The sequence below is a fragment of the Mus caroli genome, chromosome 10 (genome assembly GCF_900094665.2).
Source record: "Mus caroli chromosome 10, CAROLI_EIJ_v1.1, whole genome shotgun sequence".
Lineage (NCBI taxonomy): Eukaryota > Metazoa > Chordata > Mammalia > Rodentia > Muridae > Mus > Mus caroli.
The window spans coordinates 54,534,177-54,554,547 of NC_034579.1; the positions used below are offsets into that span (position 1 = coordinate 54,534,177).

General features: G+C 46.0%; 1 protein-coding gene across 3 annotated transcripts in view; it reads left to right on the forward strand.

Annotated features, from left to right (window-relative positions):
• Positions 1 to 20,371, forward strand: part of Ascc1 (activating signal cointegrator 1 complex subunit 1) — a 93,571-nt gene that overhangs the window by 51,657 nt on the left and 21,543 nt on the right. For all 3 annotated transcript variants that reach the window (XM_021174518.2, XM_021174519.2, XM_029482653.1), the window contains exons 8-9: positions 4,801 to 4,925; positions 6,689 to 6,774. In XM_021174518.2, the coding sequence (XP_021030177.1) occupies positions 4,801 to 4,925; positions 6,689 to 6,774 (211 nt within the window). The remainder of the gene's footprint in view (positions 1 to 4,800; positions 4,926 to 6,688; positions 6,775 to 20,371) is intronic.

The following is a 20,371-nucleotide window of genomic DNA, read 5'->3' on the forward strand; positions in this document are numbered from 1 at the left end:
TCACTTTGTAGACCAGGCTGGCCTCGAACTCAGAAATCCGCCTGCCTCTGCCTCCCGAGTGCTGGGATTAAAGGCGTGCGCCACCACGCCCGGCTAAGGTCATTCTTAGCTACAGTGTGAGTTCAGAGTCTAAACTGCAGGAGACCCTCAAAAAGCCCAAACCCAAGTTAAATCCCTAGACCCCACGTGGTGGAAGGAGAGAACCAAGTTGACAGGTTATCCTCTGATTTCCACATCTGTGCCTGCCCATGTTCACAGTTAAATAAACAAACAGAATTGAAACATAAAAGTGAAACAGCAAAGTAGATATAGTTTAGTTGCTGAGAATTGGCAAATGGGAGAGTTGTATTTGTATGTTTTGGTGCCGAGTTCTACATAGCCATTAGCCATTAGGAAGGGACCGTGTGCTGTGGTTTTACACCCCTTGAACAGAGCCAGCAGGGCATGTTTGCTAGGTGTGGGCTTGTTTGTATATTTTTCTTTATGGTCCTTCTTTGGGGGGAAGTCCTCTCTGCCAAGGGTAATGACTCCATGATAATCAGAGACAGCACAAGTCCAGGAGGCGAGGGTGTATATGTCCTTAACAAAATGGCAAACTGCTATGACCTTCAGGTCAGCCCTTAAGGCTGTAGGAAAAAACTCTGAAAACATGAGTTCAAAAATATATAATTTCTCAATTATGCAAAATATAAAGATGCAATATGAATTATGTAAGGAGCTTCATAGATCTAAAAGAACAGAGATAGCTGCACTATGAGCTGGCTTGTCAGAAAGATACAAAGGCAGGTAGATTCCTGAGTTCAAGTCAGCCTGGGAGGCAGATCTCTGGATTCATTTGCCATGGTTTTTTTTGTTGTTGTTGTTGTTGGTTTGGTTTGGTTTGGTTTTGGTTTTTCAAGACAGGGTTTCTCTGTATAGCCCTGGCAGTCCTGGAACTCACTCTGTAGATCAGACTGGCCTTGAACTCAGAAATCTGCCTGCCTCTGCCTCCCAAGTGCTGGGATTAAAGACATGCGCCGCCACCACCACCTGGTGCCATGGTTTTTTGTTTTGTTTTGTTTTGTTTTAAGAAAAAAAGTTCATGCTGTCTTCTAAGAATCAAGGGGCTAATGAATGTTTATTCATGGGATAATCAAAAGGGAGCCTGGAGTAAATGACTGAATTGATATGTAAATAAAAGACTGGATTTTGATTTATAAGAGCTGAGCTGTCTGGAGATATCTGGAGAGCAAACACAACTCTTTTAGGATTTTTTTCTAGCAGCTGTGCTGATTTTGATTGGAAAACCCAGGAGCTATCCAGGAGCTTTTAGAATTTTTCCTAGCAAAAGAGAGAGCTGTGTCAAGCAGAGAGCTGTCTCAAGCAGAAAGCTACATTGAACAGACTACAGAGCCAAGAGTTATCTACTGAGAGCTGTCTGGGGAGCCATCTTGAACAGACTACAAGGCTGTCATCTCACACCCCATCTTTTGACTTTGATTCCTTTCTGTCACTGCTCCCAAACACCCCTTCCTAAGAACCTCTCTCCAAGCTGAGGCTGGTCCTTGCTATTTTGAGGTTAGATTTTATATTATCACTGTTTATAAACTGCCCTGTCCCTTCACAGATAAGCTTTTTATTTATTTATTTATTTATTTTAGTGAATAAATAAAAATTAACCTGCTACCTCTAATTTCCCAGTTTTCCTTCCTAGAGTAAAAGTCACCAAGAGTCATTGTTTATATGTATTACTTTAAAGAAATAGAATTTTATTATACTTTTCTGCAGTTCGTTTTCAGACAGGGTCTCATATAGCCCAGGCTGACTCTGAACTTTCTATGCAACCAAGGATGACCTTGAACTTCTGTCCAGTTGCTTGCACCTCCTGAATGCTGGGAGGAAAGGCATAGGCCACCGTGTCGAGGTTGCTTTTATTTATTTATTTATTTATTTATTTATTTATGGTACCAGGATAGATCCCAGTGCTCTCTACCTAAGCTGAGTCTTTTCTGCAGTTTTTCTGATGTGGTAGGCTGAGATGCTCACTGTCAGTGTGTAAGGATGCTCTGAGATGCTGACAGTTTTCGCTGATGTCACCTCACTGTCCCCAGATAAGCGCTGGGTTGCTTAAGGGGCTGTTTCCCTTCTTATGCTCTTCTGACCTTTCTCATTGTCTTAAAGAACTTGTTGCTTTTATAAACAAGAAGCAATTTAAGGGGACAATTATGGAGGCACACCTTCCCTGCCCCATCTCTGTATTAGTGAATGAATCCTGCAACATTTTTGTCTGCTTGGGTGACATGTTTTTTTATTCCTCAGTTCCTGGCTAAAAAGTTCAGCAGTGCTTGCTCTGCTTCTTGTGACCTGCCAAAGGCTGTCATTTCTTCCTCTCCTGGTGTGCCCTTCCCCATTCCCGAACCCCTGTCTTATTCCTCCCCGTCCTTGGTCCCAAGACTTCTGACTCTGGTGTGGACATGAAACCGCTTTGCTACAGGTGTCCCCATTGCTGCCCAAGGTGGTTGTGCCCTCTGGCTCTCCTTCCTGCCGCTCTGTCTTCTGGTTCCTTCTCTGTCCTTTCCTAGGGATGCATCCCAGGAGGCTGCTCACAGCTGTCTCTCGCCTGCCTTGCTGTTAATCCTCCTTCCGTGCTGCACCTGTCCTGTGTTTTCATTACTCTTTCTGGTTTATTGAATAGCCCAGGCTGGTTCTAAACTCAGTATGTGGCTGAGGAGGACCTTGACTTCCTGCCTCTATCTTCCAAGTATGTGTGTTGCTGTACCTAGCTGAAGGAAGCTGAGCTGACCGCCACATTCCTATCATTCGCCTCCATTGTGCTCCAGACTTGTATTGCTGCCTGTTCTTGGACACACGTGCCTGAAGTGTCCTTCACACCTGATGTCCTATGCTACACAATTAGAATGGCACAGTGTTAGCCCTGCCCCTGACATCAGTGAACAGAGGAGTCTTCACAGCTTCAGCTGCTACACTGCCTGGTCACCAACCCGAGACTTCAGGAACTTTTCTTCCCCGTCTCCTCCACTATGCATACCGCTTTTCTCAGGGAACCTTCCAAGTTCCTGATCATGCCCCAGAGTGTCAGCAAATGTAGGAAGTGCCACCATTTCCTCATTCATGGTGGGGACCCAAAGACTTGGACTCTGAAGGCAGACTGGCCTGCGCTGAGTTCTTAAAACTCACCTTTAATTAAAATGGACTTGTGGGGAGAGGGATATAGGAGGTTAGCAGGAAGGTGACTATGATAAAGTCAAAGATATGTACATACACACGAAAATGTCACCATGAAACCCATTATTTTGCACACTAACTGAAAAAAAACTATGAAAAAAGTACTGGCAAGATGGCTCAGCGGATAAAGGTGCTTGCGGCCAAGGCTGACAACTTGGGAGTTCAGTCCCCAGACATTCATGGTAGAGAGAGAGATCTGACTCCCACAAGTTGTCATCTGACCACTCCTCCACACTGGTGGGCCCAACTTGGCTTGCTCTCTTCTGTGTGTGTGCTCTCTGGTTCTCTCTCGCTCTCCCCTCCTTCCTCCTCTCTCTCTCTGACTTATACACACACACACACACAAGATAAGAAAAGAAAGACATTTTTAAATTAATAGGAAAATTGTTTCAGCGCTGGGATTGACTCTGAGGCCTTATACATACTAATCACACATTCTACCACTGAGCAACACCTCAGCCCCTGAAGGATAGTGTGTGTGTGTGTGTGTGTGTGTGTGTGTGTGTGTGNGAGAGAGAGAGAGAGAGAGAGAGAGAGAGAGAGAGTTTGGATTTGCCACTTAGAAGTTACATGACCTTGTTCAAGTTCTATAACTTGCCTCTGCTTAGTGCCTTCGTTGGTAATTAGGATAACCATATGCTGTGAAGGTAGCTCAGCGTGCTTTGCTCCGTGCGGTGGCCAGTGCATTGTCTGCTGTTCTTTCTCTATGGAAGCGGCTGCCCCACTGATCCTGTGCACTGCCTCTTTCTTTTCTGCTCTCCTCTTTGGGAACACTTTCTCCTTGCCTGAGTCAAAACGCATAGATGGACATTGGGTCCCAGCAGTCCCTGTAAGAGCTTGACTCTGGGGTCTGGCCACTGCTTCACATCCAGCCTTTCTTACTCTGTCACAGGGCTCCAGTAACCAGCAGACTGTCTCTGTGACCCTGCACGCCTTGGGGTCTTGCAGGAACTGCTTTTTAATAACTTGAAGTGTCCATACTTTTCTGGTTTGTCTGTGAATCTTTATTAATCCTTCAAGAACATGCTTAAATCTATGTCTCCACACAGTCAACTACTGTCATAAAACCAATAGTGCACTGCAGTGACATCTCTTTCCCTCTCCCGGCCCTCTCCCCAGGGTCTTATTTTGTGACCCGCGCTGCCCTGGAACTCTGTGCGTCTCATGTTTGCTTCAAGCTTATGAACCTGCCAGGCTTGGTGGCTCACATCCTTCATCTCAATACTTGGGAAGCAAAGACAGGCTGATCTCTGTGAGTCTGAGGCCAGCCTGGTCTGCAGAGTGAGTTCTAGGCTAGCCAGTGCTGCATAGTGAGGACAGACTCACAAACAAACAAACAAAACAGCAAAGTTATGACTCCCTTCCTCTGTCTCCTGGGTGGTGGGACCTCAGACTTGTGCCTCCATAACCGGAAGTGACTTGTTCTTAATCAGACAGGGAGCTCTGGTGGGGGCTGTGGCTCTTGCCACTCCTGTGCAAGGCTTTGAATGACTGGCTCAGAGCACACAGTCCATTCATGTTGAATTAGTGGTCAGGGTTCAGGATTTATTAAAACTTCTGTGCTTCAAACTCCAGGCTGCAGGAGCTGGTTGATCGAGTGCTGGAGCGCTTTCAGTCCCTGGGACTCATCGTGAAAGAGTGGACCAGTGTGAAACTGCACGCCACGGTCATGAACACACTGCTCAGGAAAGACCCCAATGGTAAGTCCCCAAAGAGCTGCAGCAGGGCCGTGATCAGCAAGACCTCTGAGACTTGCTAGCGCTTTGCATGAGCAGTGGCCAGGAGTCCCTGATAAGCCTTTGCTCTGAGGAACCCAGTACACATGGCAGGGACATGCCTAGCGTGCAGTTAGTCCTGTCACACATGGGGCTGTTAGATTTTGCATACAGAAATATGAGATATGGGTTGGGGTACAGTGTTGGGTAAAGTGCTTGTTTAGTATGCATGAGGCCCTACTTTCAGCCATTGAGCATCTCTTCCCAAAGAAGGATTTAAGATGCCCAGGTAAATTTAACCTACACAGTGCAGAGCCTGTGTCTCCCTGCACCTTGCCCCCTTCCTTTGATACCATCCACAGGGTCCCGTCACTTGCCTGTAATTCACTGAGTAGGGTGGACTGGCTGTCCAGTGAGACCAAGACCCTCCTATCTCTGCCTCCCTTGGGCTAAAAGTCTTAAGTGTGCCACCATGCCAGCCTTTTCCCCATGGGTTCTGGGGATTAAGCTTAGTGAGGCCCTCATACTGCAAGGCCAGCACTTTCCTGACTGAGCGTCTCCCTCCCCACACCGTCTACTTTTTAACAGTCTCTTTGCTATTGATTTGCTTTCCAGACTGCTCCTGTTCTTTTTTTCTTAGCAGGGAAGCTGTTTCATTTGTATTGCTTGTGCTTTTGAGACAGAATCTCATGTAATTCAGGCTGGCCTTCAGTTTGCTCTGCAGAAGGGACATGACCTTGAGCCCTTGATCTTCCACATACCTAGTGCTGGCTTTATAGGACCGTGCTACCTCAGCTGGCTTTATAGGACTGTGCTACCTCGGCTGGCTTTCAGAACTGATTTTAAGCTGAGGGGTCTTGTTTAGAACACTTTCCATTCTGAGCTAGGTCAGGAGATCCCACACACATAGCTAAACTGGGATGTGCTCATGCAGTTGTTAGACCTGGGACTCTGCAGACCTGTGTAGTAGAAGATGGACTGGAGACGTAGAAAGAGGAATGCGCATAGGTCTGCCAGAAGGCAGGAAAGAGTTGCAGTCTGACAGCATTCTGAGAGTTAAATAATCCTTCAGGGCCTTTGAATTTTCTCTTCCCTGTTCTCTTCTCTGTATTGAATTTTTACTTGAAAAGGACATGAAAAGCTATGTCACTTTCCCCTCCCTGTCCCCATCCCTTTGATAGTCTTCTGGCTGTCCTTTAAGGACATCTTTTGGGAAATGCAACCTAAATTAACTCAGTCAGCTAGAGCACAGTTTTGTTTAGGCCAAGGTCATAGACTTGCTGTCTTCCCGTGTAGAATGTAGGGATAGCTTTCATGGTGGCACTCCCCCACCCCCAAGCCAATGTGGAAGGAATCCTTAGGTTAACCCACAGCCTGGACACCAGCAACTTTGAATAGTTTATATGTAAGCTTATATTATGTGTTTTAACACAATTAAAATCACATGCCACTTATTTGGGGGTTGTAAAGCCCTGGAGGTCACTTAGTGGGAAAGAGATCCGTGGGAGAGCTGTCAGTTACCCAGTGTGTACAGTTAGTGCCCGAGAGCTCTGAAGGAATGAAGACACACGGGCAGTTGGCACTGCCACATGGGAGCCCCATCTCCTGGCTCTCAGCTGTTCCTCCTCCGTCCTATGTTGCTTCCTAAAGCAGGAGGTGAGAAGTTTGCTAGGAGGCCTGGGGACCAACAGGGCAGGTACATATAGCCTGCTCAGCTTCCTCTCACACTGTCTCTGTGTTATTTACAGCGGAAGGCAGGTACAATCTCTACACAGCAGATGGCAAATATATCTTCAAGGAGAGAGAGTCTTTTGATGGCCGGAACATTTTAAAGGTCAGTATGATGTCGAGTGGCATGGAGGTCTTTTGGCACATGCCCCAAATGAGGAGGAAGTAAGGTGTTGCCTTTTCACACTACCGTGCTTCCTTCTGCTTCTCCTGAAAGGATGCAAAGCATTGTAGTGTCAGAGAGAGGGTGAAGGGGGAGATCCCTAGATCCATCTGGCTGTCCATCCATCCTCTTCGCACCTCAAGAGTGTTTGCAGTCTGTGACTTAAGAAAGACTAACATTTCCCAGCTACTTTGAGACTTGGTTTGAACCCAGTGCGTTTCACTTTATACTCTAGAGGTTTGAGCTTGCATTTTTAAAGTGAAAAATTTGTTTTGATCTAGTACATTTTTCTCTTCACCCACAGAGTTGCTCTCCAAGGTTACTTCTAGTCTATTTTTACTCAGGAGCAGCCTGTGTCCTAAAAGAAGGTAGTCAGTGTCTTGACTGCTGAGACCTCACTGTTCTGAATCACAGTCAACTTTGAGACAGGAAAATGCAAGTTCTTCTGCCCTGCATTCTCTCTTCTGCATACTGCCTCTGTTACAGCTGCAGCCAGATGACATGCTGTGGCTCCTCTGGGCAGAGAAACAGACAGGCCGTTGATGAGTCTCATATTTGCTGATGGTTTAGGTCACACAGTTTCAAGGCCATGAATGTTTTCTAGAGGTAGAGAGGTGTGAATGTCTATTAGTCAGAGCTCTCTGGAGTGACAGAATTGATATTTACATGTTTATCTTGTATATATCTATCTCTGGATGGAAAGTCCATCTCAGCTGGTCTTCAGTACATACTAGAATCCCAGAGAAGTCGGTTCTGATACTAGTGAATTTGCTGACAAGAGTGAGGGCAAGCAGGCAAAGAGCAAAAGCTTCCTTCGTCTGTGTCCTTTATATATAGCCTAACAAGAAGGCATGGCCCAGATTTAGGGTGGGTTTTACCACATCAAATGATCTGGATTCAGATGACCCAGGCAAGGAAAAAAACTCACAAGTGTGCCCAGCCCTCACAGGTGTGCCCAGCCCTCACAAGTGTGCCCAGCCCTCACAGGTGTGCCCAGCCCTCACAGGTGTGCCCAGCCCTCACAGGTGTGCCCAGCCCTCACAGGTGTGCCCAGCCCTCACAGGTGTCTCCAGCCCTCACAGGTGTCTCCAGTCCTCACAGGTATCTCCTGCTCTCACAGGTGTGCCCAGCTGCTTTGGTTTTAGTTGACTCTGGGTGTAGTCAAGACTAGCCATCACAGTGTGTAACAGTGGTCAGAGCCACTGCATCTTAGATGCTCTGGCCTTTACCCCTCCCTTCCCTGCTTTCATCCTAAAGGTTCTTCACAGAAAGCTCCTTTCCCTGACTTGTACCACAGGCTGTTTGAGCTTCATTTGAATTCCATGAGAACCAAGTTGGTTTTAAGACATTCCTAAAGATTTCTTTTTCCCATTGTTCTTTAAAAAAAAGAAAAAGAAAAAGAAAGATACAACAAAACCAAACATAACCAAGTATAATAACAACAAAACCCAAGTCTGCCTGACACAGTGGGGCTAAGCCTGAAATCCCTCATTTAGGAAATGGAGGAGAAGAAGCATGAGGAAGTCAGAGTCCTCCACACCCATATAGCGAGACTGAGGTTGGCCTGAGATACATAAGACCCTGTCCCGAAAACCAAAGAAACAAACAAAAGCTATGAACAGAAAATTCCCAGACAAAGGCAATAGAGGAAGAGAAGCATTGAATCCTACAGAAGAATGGAAGTGTTAATTACAGTGGAATTCATCATCAACCTGCCACCTGCCTACAAGCTATCATAGATGAAAAGCTAGCAGTCACGGGTGAGGGTTCACACCTGTGGTAGAATGCTTGTCCTGAACACTCCTGGCTATAGGCAGGACTATCAGTTTGGGGAGAAAGATCCCTTGAAGTTTCCTGACCTGAACTACCCTGTGGTGATGTGAGTGTAGCTCCCTCTAGTGTTGACAAGCCACAGTACCCTTCCTCATGCCCAAGTGGGCTTTGAGCTAGGCCCAGTGAGAGTTTGGAGACCATGAATCTCTAACACAGGGCCCACTGTGGTTAGACTTGCAGGAAAGCAATTTTAGTTATCAGGGCAGACTGGAATCTACAAGAATACTCAGAACTTTGGGCTTTAGCATTTCCCTGCTGCTTTGTGCAAGGGTAGTCGGTATTTAGGTGGAAATCATGAGATATCTGAGGTCATGTCTGTCAGAACCAGAGTAATACCTGATTAAAACTCATAAGTGGGGGCAGACATTTGGGTGTGGGGCATAACACAGTGGTAGAACAGGTGTCCATGTGTCTTAGTCAGGGTTTCTATTCCTGCACAAACATCAGGACCAAGAAGCAAGTTGGGGAGGAAAGGGTTTATTCAGCTTACATGCCCCCATTGCTGCTCATCACTAAAGGAAGTCAGGACTGGAACTCAAGCAGGTCAGGAAGCAGGAGCTGATGCAGAGGCCATGGAGGGATGTTACTTACTGGCTTGCTTCCCCTGGTTTGCTTGGTTTGCTTTGTTATAGAACCCAAGACTATTAGTCCAGGGATGGCATCACCCACAATACCCATCCCCCCATCACTAATTGAGAAAATGCCTTACAGCTGGATCTCATGGAGGCATTGCCTCAAGGGAGGCTCCTTTCTCTGTGATAACTCCAACTGTGTCAAGTTGACACAAAACCAGCCAGTACACCATGTAAGGTGGACGCTGGATCCAAGCTCCAGCAACAAAATCTTGACAATTAGAGTCCCGTTCTGAGTACATCAACTGGACAAGAGATCGCTTCCTGCTCTGAAGGCGAGGCAGCGGTTAGTCTTCCTGCCTCTAAGGGGGCACATTATCAGGCAGTTACAGTGTAAAATCATGGGCAGATGTGTGGAAGAGGAATGTGTGCCCTTGTATCCCTAGGCAGGGCACCCTCTAATCTCTCTCGTTCCCCTTAGTTTACTTCTTAATCGTTAGTTTCAGGAGATAGAACCTTTCACCTGTGTTTCAACCAAGGGAATAAATCTCTCTAAAAATGAAGGCATTGTGGGTGTAACTGCCATTCCAGCCCAGCGTAAATCCACCCGACATAACTGTAGTCTGCCACCGTATGGATTTGTCCTGCTAACTACAACATGAGAAGCCATGTTCTCTGAAACCCTTGAAATGAAAGAAAATATTCAGAAAACAGATTGATTGTTTTTATATTTCAATGATGAAATTTTTCTTATTTTAATTTTTGTTTTTTAAGACAGGGTCTTATTATGTAGCCTTGGTTGGCTTGGAACTCACTATGTAGACCAGGCTGGCCTTGAAGTCATGGAGATCTGTCTTCCTCTGTCTCCCAAGTCCTGGGATTATAGGCATGCACCATCACTCCTGGCTTATTTTGCATTTTAAATTGCATGGGCGCAAGCATGTGGAGGCCCAGGGACATCTTTGGTTTCTCTCTCCCACCGAAAAGGTCCCCAGGATCTAGTCAGGCAGTCAGACTTGGTAGCAACTGCTTTTTTGGAATGAACTATCTCACAGACATCAAAATTATTATTTTAAGAAAGAAAAACAAAGGCACTAACAAGATAGGAGCTGACTATAGTAAACAGAAAGGTGAACCGTGCTGACTACAGAAGAATGCAAGCTTTTCGAACATACTAACAAGCACACTAACAGCTCATGGGGCAGGGAGCAGGAGGGTCTTCAGGAGGCAGCCTTGGGGAAAGCCGGGCTCCTCAGCTGTCATGGGAAACAAAACTGGGAAAGCCGTTGCTCATTGCTCTGAGGATGTAGTGAGTGCCTGTCGATTGCTGCTCCGTTCCAGGAGGGAGATCGGTTCCCCTGGCTCCTTGGAGTAATGTGTGTTCTCCATGCCTTGGTAATAAGAAAAAAAATCTCTGATGGCTTTGGGAGTAAAAGGCAATTTTCCCTTTTGTACAGCTCTTTTTCAGAGCCAGAGAAGCTGTAATTGACTAGCGTCTGGTTATTCCTAGTTAAAATAAGACTTCCCCAGGGAAGGCTTGGGAAGGAGGACCTGACAAAGAGTTGTTCTGTGTCATTCAGAGCAGACACGGGAGAGTACAGTCAGCCGTGGTGTTTTTATGGCAGGCTGACAGCTCCAGGAGGAGGGCGCATGGCAGATGAATAGGCTGAGGCTCCCGAGAGTTTCCACTTCTGAGAGGTAGCAGGGAAGATGCGTCCGTGTAACCATTGGCTGTGGGGCCACGGAACTGGAGACACAAGGCTGATGTGAGGACAGCGGGTGCTAAGGGAAGTGACTGGTTGTCAGTGGGCAGCCCCTGGCAGCCAGGCATGATGGCCTTCCCCCTGGGGGGCTTGAGAAGTAGCTTGAAGCAACAGAACCAGTCTCTATACCTTCCTCTCAACAGACTGACTGCAGGCTGAGGGGGAAGCCCTAGATGGCAAAGACAAGCCAGGGAGTCTGAGGGGCCATGAAAGCATCGCAGGTCCCAGCCATCAAGAGCCATTCAGGAGGATGACAAAGCCTGCCTTGGCAACTTACAGAGGCCAGGTCTCAGAGATACTAAAATAGGGCTGGAGGTGTAGCTAGGTGGTGATTGCTTGCCTAGCATGCATAAGGGCTAGGTTCAGTTCTTCAAACTGCAGGGGAGTGTTTATTTTAATCCTGATGTGCTAACTCAGGTGTGCAACTCTAGCACTGGGGGGTTGGCACTGAGGCAAAAGGCCCTGTGTTTAAGGCCATCCTGAGCTACATAATGAGCTCCAGGGGCTCCTGGGCTGCAGAACGTGACTCTCAAAAACAAAACCACTGTGAAAACTGTAAGACAAGTCTGAGGAGCGTTAGTTTATTATGAGAGTGTTTTAACTTAGGAGGCCGGCAGCATTAAGCTGGGTATGTTAATTTTAATAGTTTCCCCTTAAACATGGTTCCAGTCCGTGGTCCACACTGAGCCTGGAGTTGGTTGTGAGCTGCTTCTCCCAGCATTTCATCCGTCTTCATTTGATCCTGGTTCCTTCCTTAGAGTTCTTAGAGGAAACCAGGGAAGGTAAACACATTTCACTTACTCATTCGTTTTTACCGTCTACAAGGGAGCTTTATTAGGGGACACTCTTGTGACCATGGGGAGCACAGTCAGGCCTGGAGGGAGGAGGGAGGATGGAGGCAGCGTGAGGGGATGTGAAGGAAGAGAGACCCTGCCCTTCCAAAGCCTGGAGAGGAGCTTCGTAAGGAGAGAGAAGCTGCCTGTGTAGCCTAAAGAACAGCAGGCCTTCAGAGAAATCCCAGGATGAGTGCGCTTCAGTGAGATGGTTACTCAGTTGTCTTGAAGGAAGTTTGAATTTCATAAAGGAGTTTGTTTTTTTTTTTTTTTTTTTTTGTCCTGCAAATGTACATGGGCCAAGCATGTATATACTGTTTGACAGAATCAGAAACAGTGCAACAGCTGGCCAAGCCAGGAAGGAACACGCCCCCACACCATGCCCCCTGACTGGCTCTTCCATCAGTGTGTCCTAAGGCGTTCAGTATTCTCAGGAAAGAGGCTTGTTTTGAAAGAATGCTTAATTTGAAAGATCAATTCAGTTCTTTTGTTTTTTGAGAGATAGGTCTTGTTCAGTGTCACTTTAATTTATGGTGATCCTCTTGGCTTTCAAGTTTTGCACCATGACTAGATATATGTAAGTGTATGAGTGTGTGTGTGTGTATGTATGTGTAGACAAAAGGCAAAATCTGGGATTTATATAATCTTTAGATATTTGGACTTATGTGATTATTTTTTAAACATTTATTTACGTGTATGTGCGTTCCCTGGTGTGTATGCCACATGTGTATGTGCACACAGAAGCCAGAAGAGGTCGTTGGTCCTGGCAGTGTCGTTACAGGTGGCTGTGACCCGCCTGACATGCTTGCTGGGAACTGAACTCCGCTCCTCTGCAGGGGCAGCAAGCACTCTTAGCCACTGAGCCATCTCTCCAGCTCCTAGGTTCTCTTTTCTGGTTTCTGTTTTTTATTTTATTATTATTATTTTTTAATGAACTTCATTTTTTAGAGCAGATTTAGGTTCACAGGAAAAGTGAACAGAGAGTAGAGTGCCCCCATGTACCCCATCCCACTGTATACATCCCCAACCACTGACGGCCAGCCCGTAGTGGTCCATTAGCTGCAGAGTGGACCTCAAATCCACTGTTTACATGAGGCTCACTCTTGATCTTCGCAGCACATCGTGTGGGTGCATCCACCTCTGCAGTAGCAGACAGAGCAGCTTCATAGTCTCTACCAGGTTTTTCCCCTCCCTCCCTCCCTCTTTGCACCCCTCCCTCCCAGCCACTGTGGGCGCCTGAGCTTTCGCATGTCTACAGAGCATCTTCCAGTAGAAATCACAGCTGCAAGATGCATTTATGTTCCCTTCATGCCTTTTCTTTTTTAATATTTATTTTTATTATTTTATGGGCTTGAGTATTTTGCCTGCATCTATTTCTGTGTACTGTATGCATGCGCGGTGCCCACAGATGTCAGAAGAGGGCATTGGATCCCCTGGAACTGGTGTTCCAGACAGCTGTGCAGTGCCTTGTGGGTCTGAAAGAGTATCCAGTACTCCACCGCTGAGCCGTCCCTCCAGCCCCTCTTGATGCCTCACTGTGGCTCAGCGGCTTATTCCTTTATTGCTGAATGATGCTCCGCTGTCTAGTTGTCCCAAGCTTTCTCCTTCACCTCACTGAAGGACTTCTTGATTGCTTCCAAATTGTGACAGTTACAAATAAAGCTATAAATGTCTTTGAATAAATAACAAAGAGCACAGTGGCTGGATCATGTGTTAAGAGTATGCTTAACATATATATTTTAAATACACAGTTGTCTTCCACACGAGCTGTACCATCTCGGATTCCCACAGCAATGACCGAGAGTTCCTTTGATTCTGTGTCCTTGTCACTTTTGGTCTTTTTCAGTGTTTGGAGGGTAGTTCATTCTTTTTTATTTATATTCTTTTTAAATTTGTGCATGTGTGTCTATTCCTGCATATACCACAGTGCACACATTGAGGCCAGTGGGCAATATCCAGGGATCAGTTCTCTTCTGCTGTGGGATCCAGGGGTGGAATGCAAGCAGTCAGGCTTGCACATGCCATTGCACATTGACCCCATTGCCTGCCTAGGTTTGGCCCTCTGTCAGGCACATAGCAGTGCCCAGCTGTCTTAATTTGCAGTTCTCTGCAATGCGCAGTGTTGAACACTTTCCAGATACATCCTTGACATGTGTGTCCTCTTTGGTGGTTTCTGTTCAGGTCTTTTGATTCATTTTTATAAAGGATGGAATGTCGGACTAGAGAGATGGCTCAGTGGTTAAGAGCACCAACTGCTCTTCCAGAGGTCCTGAGTTCAATTCCCAGCAACCACATGGTGGCTCACAACCATCTGTAATGATATCTGGTAAGAGGGTATCTGTAATGCCCTCTTCTGATGTGTCTGAAGATAGCAACAGTGTACTCAGCTAGACCAACTCACTGGGAGGACATAAGAACAGGCTCTGAGTTGCTCTGTGGGTATCTGGTGCTGCTCTGTGAGCACAGTCCACTCATCCAGCTTTCCTGAAGGTGCTGCTGTGAGTCTGTCCTTTCCCGTTTCCTTGTTGCCACAGTCTGGTTTCCAGGATCAGGCCACACAGGATGTGATGGCTCCACTTCCTGCTCTGTCTGTTTTCACTCCATTTCCCTCTTCTCCTACCTTCTTAGTAGGGTTTAAGGTTTTCTGGCGTCAGTCCTCTGACTGTTCTTCCATATTGATTTGGCTAATTTGATTTTTTTTTCCTTTCTCAATAAACTTTAGAATCAGTTTGTTGATATCCATAGGATGATTTTTCTGGGGGTTTGATTGTGGTTGTTTTAAATCAGTAGATCAAGTTGTATCTGCCCATAAATTACTTAGTTTTAGGGTATTGTTGTTGTTGTGGGGTTTGTTTTGCTATTTTTCAGTAGAGTTTTGTGGTTTTCTTGAAGTAGATACTCCTTAATTATATTAGCTTTGTATTATCCCTTTTGGGGTATTAGTATAAATAATACTGGATGATGATGATTTCTGGTTGTGAATCGCCATGTAGGTGCAGGGAATCAAACCCAGGTCCTCTGGAAGAAATGCCAGTGTTCTTAACTGCTGAATTATCACTCTAGTCCTGTGCTCCGCCCCTACGCTCCTTCTTGACACAGGGTTTCTTTGTGTAGCCCAGGGGGAGTTCCAGGACAGCCAGCCTGGCCTTAAACTCAAGAGTTCTGGCTGCCCCTCTCTCTGAAGTACTGGGATTAAAGACATGAGCCACCACTGCCCAGCTTCCAGCCTCTATTTTAGGGTCAAATTCTGATTGTTCATTGATAATAGATATAAAACTGAAATTTTGAGTATTAATCTTGTGTCTTACAAGCTTGATATTATCACTAAAACTATGAAAAGTGGTTTTGTTGTTGTTTTTGTGACACGTTCTCACTATGTTGCCATGGTTGGCCTGGAACTTGGTATGTAGAGCAGGCTGTCCTTAAACTCAACAGTTCTGCCTATCTCTGCCTCCTGAGTATTGGGATTGAAGGCATGCACCACTATGCTCAACTTTTGGACTTAAAAAAAAAAAAGATTTATTTATTTTATGTATGTGAATGTGGTTGTCTTCAGACACACCAGAAGAGGGCATCAGATCCCATTACAGATGGTTGTGAGCCACCACGTGGTTGCTGGGAATTGAACTTAGGTCCTCTGGAAGAGCGGTGCTCTTAACCACTGAGCTAGCTCTCCAGCCCAGCTTTTGGAATTTTTATCTAGCATCCAGGTCCTAGACCATCATGTCATCTGTAACAAAAGACAATTTGTTGCTTTATTCCAAATATGTCTTCCTCTTACTTTGTCTCTTACTTCCCAGCTGGGACTTTGAGTATGGATGGAAGGCAGGGGTGTCGGCATCTTTGCCTTGCCCTTGACTTAGCAGGAAAATGTCAGGTCTCTCACCATTCAGTAGGGTAGCTGTGCAGTCCATTTGTCCTGAGCCCTAGTGTTTTATGAGATAGATGCTCCCTCAGTAACTTAGGCCGGCCTTGAACTCATGATCCTGCCTCAGCCTCCCAAGGATATGAGCCTCCACATTTGCGCCAGTTCTTCACTCCTAGACTGCACAGCACATCTAGCAGTTTGTCGATTCCAGCTCTATTTTCCCAAGGTTATCCTCGATGCTGGCATTGAGCTGTGATTCTTGTGCCCTCCTGTGTCTCTTGGGTGGTTCTGTTACCTCACTTCCATAGGAGGCCTAAGAAGAGTTACTGACTTTTTGGTCTATTGAGACTTTTTACTTGTTTTTTTATTCTTATTTGTCTGTGTGTGTGTGTGTTCATGTGTGACATGAGCACAGGTTTGCCTGAGCCATGGGGTGCATGTGGCACACAGAGGACATCTTTCCAGAACTGGTTCTGTCCACTGACTGTGGGAGGGAGCCAGTGGTTGAACTCAGGCCCTTAGGCTTGCCAGGCAAGAGTCTTTATTATCTGCTGAGTGGTCTCACTGGCTCTTGCTAACTTAAAGCTGACTGCTAAACTTTTTTCATGGTGGACCAAAAACCAGGAGTCTCCCAGCTTTAAAAAAGGTTTAAGCCGGGCGTGGTGGCGCACGCCTTTAGTCCCAGCACTCGGGAGGCAGAGGCAGGCGGATTTCTGAGTTCGAGGCCAGCCTGGTCTACAAAGTGAGTGCCAGGACAGCCAGGGCTACACAGAGAAACCCTGTCTCAAAAAAAACCCCAAAAAAAAAAAAAAAAAAAAAAAAAAGGTTTATTGAGGGCTAGCGATACAGCTCTGTTGGTAGAGTGCTTTCCAGGAAACACTGGGTTTGGTTCCCAGTACCACATGAACCAGGTGTGCCGGTACATGGCTGTAATTGTAGCACTTGTGAGGTACAGATAGAATGGTCAAGAGTCTGAGGCCAGCATGTGGGACCCTGTCTCAAATAAATATATACATACATAAAACGTTAATTGCAATGCAAAATCATTAGAAAGTGTATTCTCTTACTTGACGAAGAGAATTGTGTTTATTATATAGTAATTCTCAGCTCAAGCATTGCTATCCCTGGAAACTGCTCCTTTATTACTTGGCTTTTTTAAATCTTTTTCCCTCAAACTTTTCTGAAATCCCTTGACTGATCACCAAGCCCATTGCAGTATGGGAAGATGAGCAGCTTCCCCTGCGCTTGGGGCTCAGTCACTGTCACCAGATTCATGCTGCATATGGCGTACAACTTGAAAAAGAAGAGTGTTTGTTTGTTTGCTTGCTTGCTTGCTTATTTGTTTTTGAGAAAGTTTCGTGTAGCCCAGGCTAGCCTTAAACTCCACAGTATAGCCACAGGTGACTTTGACTTTTTGATTCTCTGGCCCCCACATCCTGATGGCTGGGGTTACATGTTTGCGCTACCCTTGGTTAACATGCTGGGATGGAACATGGCCTTTTTCAGGTTTAGACAGCGCTCTACAGGTGGAGCTACGTCTCTAGCCCCTAGGATTTGAAATTTTTAATCTTACTTAGTAAAGTACTAAAGCAGATGTCAGTCTTCTCATCTCTTTAGTAAGTTATTGATTTTGCATATAATGACTGATTTCTGCTAGAAAAAGGGACATCAGTGTGATAAAGCAAATGCCCTTGAAAATACAGTGTACGGACTGGTGAGATGGCTCAGTGAGTAAGAGTACCCGACTGCTCTTCCAAAGGTCCAGAGTTCAAATCCCAGCAACCACATGGTGACTCAAAACCATCAGTAATGAGATCTGACACCCTCTTCTGGTGTGTCTGAAGACAACTACAATGTACTTACATATAATAAATAAACAAATCTTTAAAAAAAAAAAAAGGAAAAGAAAATACAGTATACGTGCTGATAAGGCCTGGAAGGTTTTCATGCAATTATGCTGATTATTTTTGTTTCTCTTTGTCTGCAGTTTTCTTTTCTCTCAGATGCTAAGACCTGATAGTGTATCTGTTGTGATTTGCAGCTCTCCAACCTTACTGGGTTATTCCAGGGTGTTCTGTCAGACACACAGCTCACACAGCAAGGCTTTCCTGCTTACACATAAATGCAGCTCACTTGACACGCTGCTGTTCTCGAATAGTGTCTCTCCATGCTATCAGAAGTCATGTTATTCTCTGCAGTCACATGGCAGGGCATGGGAGAAATGACTCTGGAGGGTTTTTCTTGTGTGTAAGAATATGAGGATGTTATGAAGGAGCATGGTGCGCACACACACACACACACACACACAGACACACACACACAGAGAGAGAGAGAGAGAGAGAGAGAGAGAGAGAGCGCAAGCATATACTTGTATCCTGTCAGGGTTGGGGGAGCAATCAAGAATCAAGGAACCCTGAGCAAAAAAGGAGACTGGGAAACTGACAACAAAGATCCTTAGTGCAAAAACTAATTGAGCTGGGTTTGTTCTCTGCACATGTGAGAGGGTGAGGCAGGGAGACTGCATCAGCCTGAGGTCTGTGTGACCACATCATGAGTTAAGGGCTAACCTGGGCTATATAGTAAGATTCCACCCCAAAATACAAAACAAAAAGTATAATTAATTCATTATTTGGTTCTTAAAAAAAAAGACATGGCAGCCTCGAGGTCAGCTTGTGTCGGGAGGTTTTGGACAATAGTGTTGGCAGGTCTATGGCAACAGCGAATGACACTCCTCTCTGGCAGAGTGCACTGTCCCTTCTGTCTGAACAGTTCATCTTCAAGGAGCATTCCTCCATAGAATGGCCAGTAGGCAGATGATAACACTAGGCATTAAGGGAAGCATTCATGACAATGAGACTTTAGCAACTCATGGGGTATGGCAGACTTGCAGCAGGATGGCAGATGTAGACTGGACTCAAAGAAAGGAAGCCAAGCTATGAATTTACTGGAGAATTGGGAACCTTTGAAACAGAAAGGAGTCAGGCATGGTGATGCATGCCTTTTATCCCAGGGGCAGTTGGATCTCTGTGAGTTCAGGGCCATCCTAGTCCAGATAGTGAGCTAACTAAACAAACAAACAAACAAACAAACAAATGGATTGTCAGAAAAATACTAACCAGGGTCAGATGTAGTAGAGCATGCCTGTAATCTCAGCCCTGGAAGGTTAAGGCAAGAAGATTGCAAGCCTGGGCTATACAAGTGAGACTATGTATCAACAAAACAAAGCAAACAAGTTGTCCTGTAAAGTGTTTCAAATTAGAGCAAGCTGTCAGGAAGCTAGCAGCACTTTTCATTTTCTTGTAAGAAACAGAGTCGCAGCCTGGTGGTGGTGGTGGTGGTGGTGGTGGTGGTGGTGGCGGCGGCGGAGGTGCACACCTTTAATCCCAGTGTTTAATCATCCCCTTCAGGGAGGCAGAAACAGGCAGATCTCTTGAGTTGAGTTCAAGTGCCTGGTCTACAGAGCCAGGACTACACAGAGAAACCCTGTTGCAGGAAAAATCAAACAAACAAAAAAACCCAACAACAGAAGGCTCCATAGGTAAAGGTGTTTACAGCGCAGGCCTGGTGAACTGAACCCTCTAGAGGTGAGAGGAGAGAGCTCACCACAAAGCTGTCTTCTGGCTGCCACACCACACATGCACTATGGCCCAAGTGCACACGGGGGGGGGGGGGGGGGGGAGAAGAGATGGGAAGGGAGGAGGGGTCAGCTTCAGTTTGAGGTGGCACACATGTATGTACCCCAGAGGCAGTATGCTAAGACAGGGGATCAAGGGTTTTAAGACTAGGGGTAAATAGCATGATCTTGATCTTATCTTAAATAACCAAAAGGGGGGAAAAAAGAAAAAGAATTATCTATATAACAAGTCTGTAGGCATGGGCATCTTTTGGACAGAGCCATAAACGTGGAGCATGGCCCACAGTGAGCCTGATGACCAACCCAGTGTGCCCCAGCACCTGCTGTTTGGTCCTCAGACCAAGGACAAGCTGAGTGTTTCTCAGTGGTGAACAGGACAGGGAAGAATGACAGGGCATGAGCAAATTATGTGCAACTCAGCCAGCGGTGTGAGGGCACGGCTGTGGCACAGTGATGGTACCTTCCCTCACCTGCTGCATGTGGTCGTGTGAGGACCGGCTGCCACTGTGTGACCAACAGTGTGTGGCCATCTGGCCTTTCACAGAGGTTTGTTGACCCCAGACTTAGAATTTAGAGTTTAACTTAGTCATCTCCTTTTGTGTGTGTCTGTACGTGAGTGTGTGTGCTTGTGTGAAGGTCAATATCAGCTCTCTTGCTTGCTCGCTCATCACATTACTGTATTTTTGTACAACTAGTTTTTCTTTTCTAAGAACTGTGTTTGGCCGGGCATGGTGGTGCATGCCTTTAATCCCAGCACTCAGGAGGCAGAGGCAGGTGGATTTCCGAGTTTGAGGCCAGCCTATTCTACTTAGTGAGTTCCAGAATAGCCAGGACTATACAGAGAAACCCTGTCTCAAAAAACCAAAAAAAAAAAAAAGAACTGTGTTTGGTGTGTGCACATGTATGCTGGGGACACTGCTGTGTGGTCGCAGTCTGTGGACGTACCTTCCCAGCCCTAGTTAGTTATGTTTCCCCCTCACCCAGAGCAACTCTGCATTTGCTTGCTCTTTGTTTGTTTTTCGAGACAGGCCTTCTCT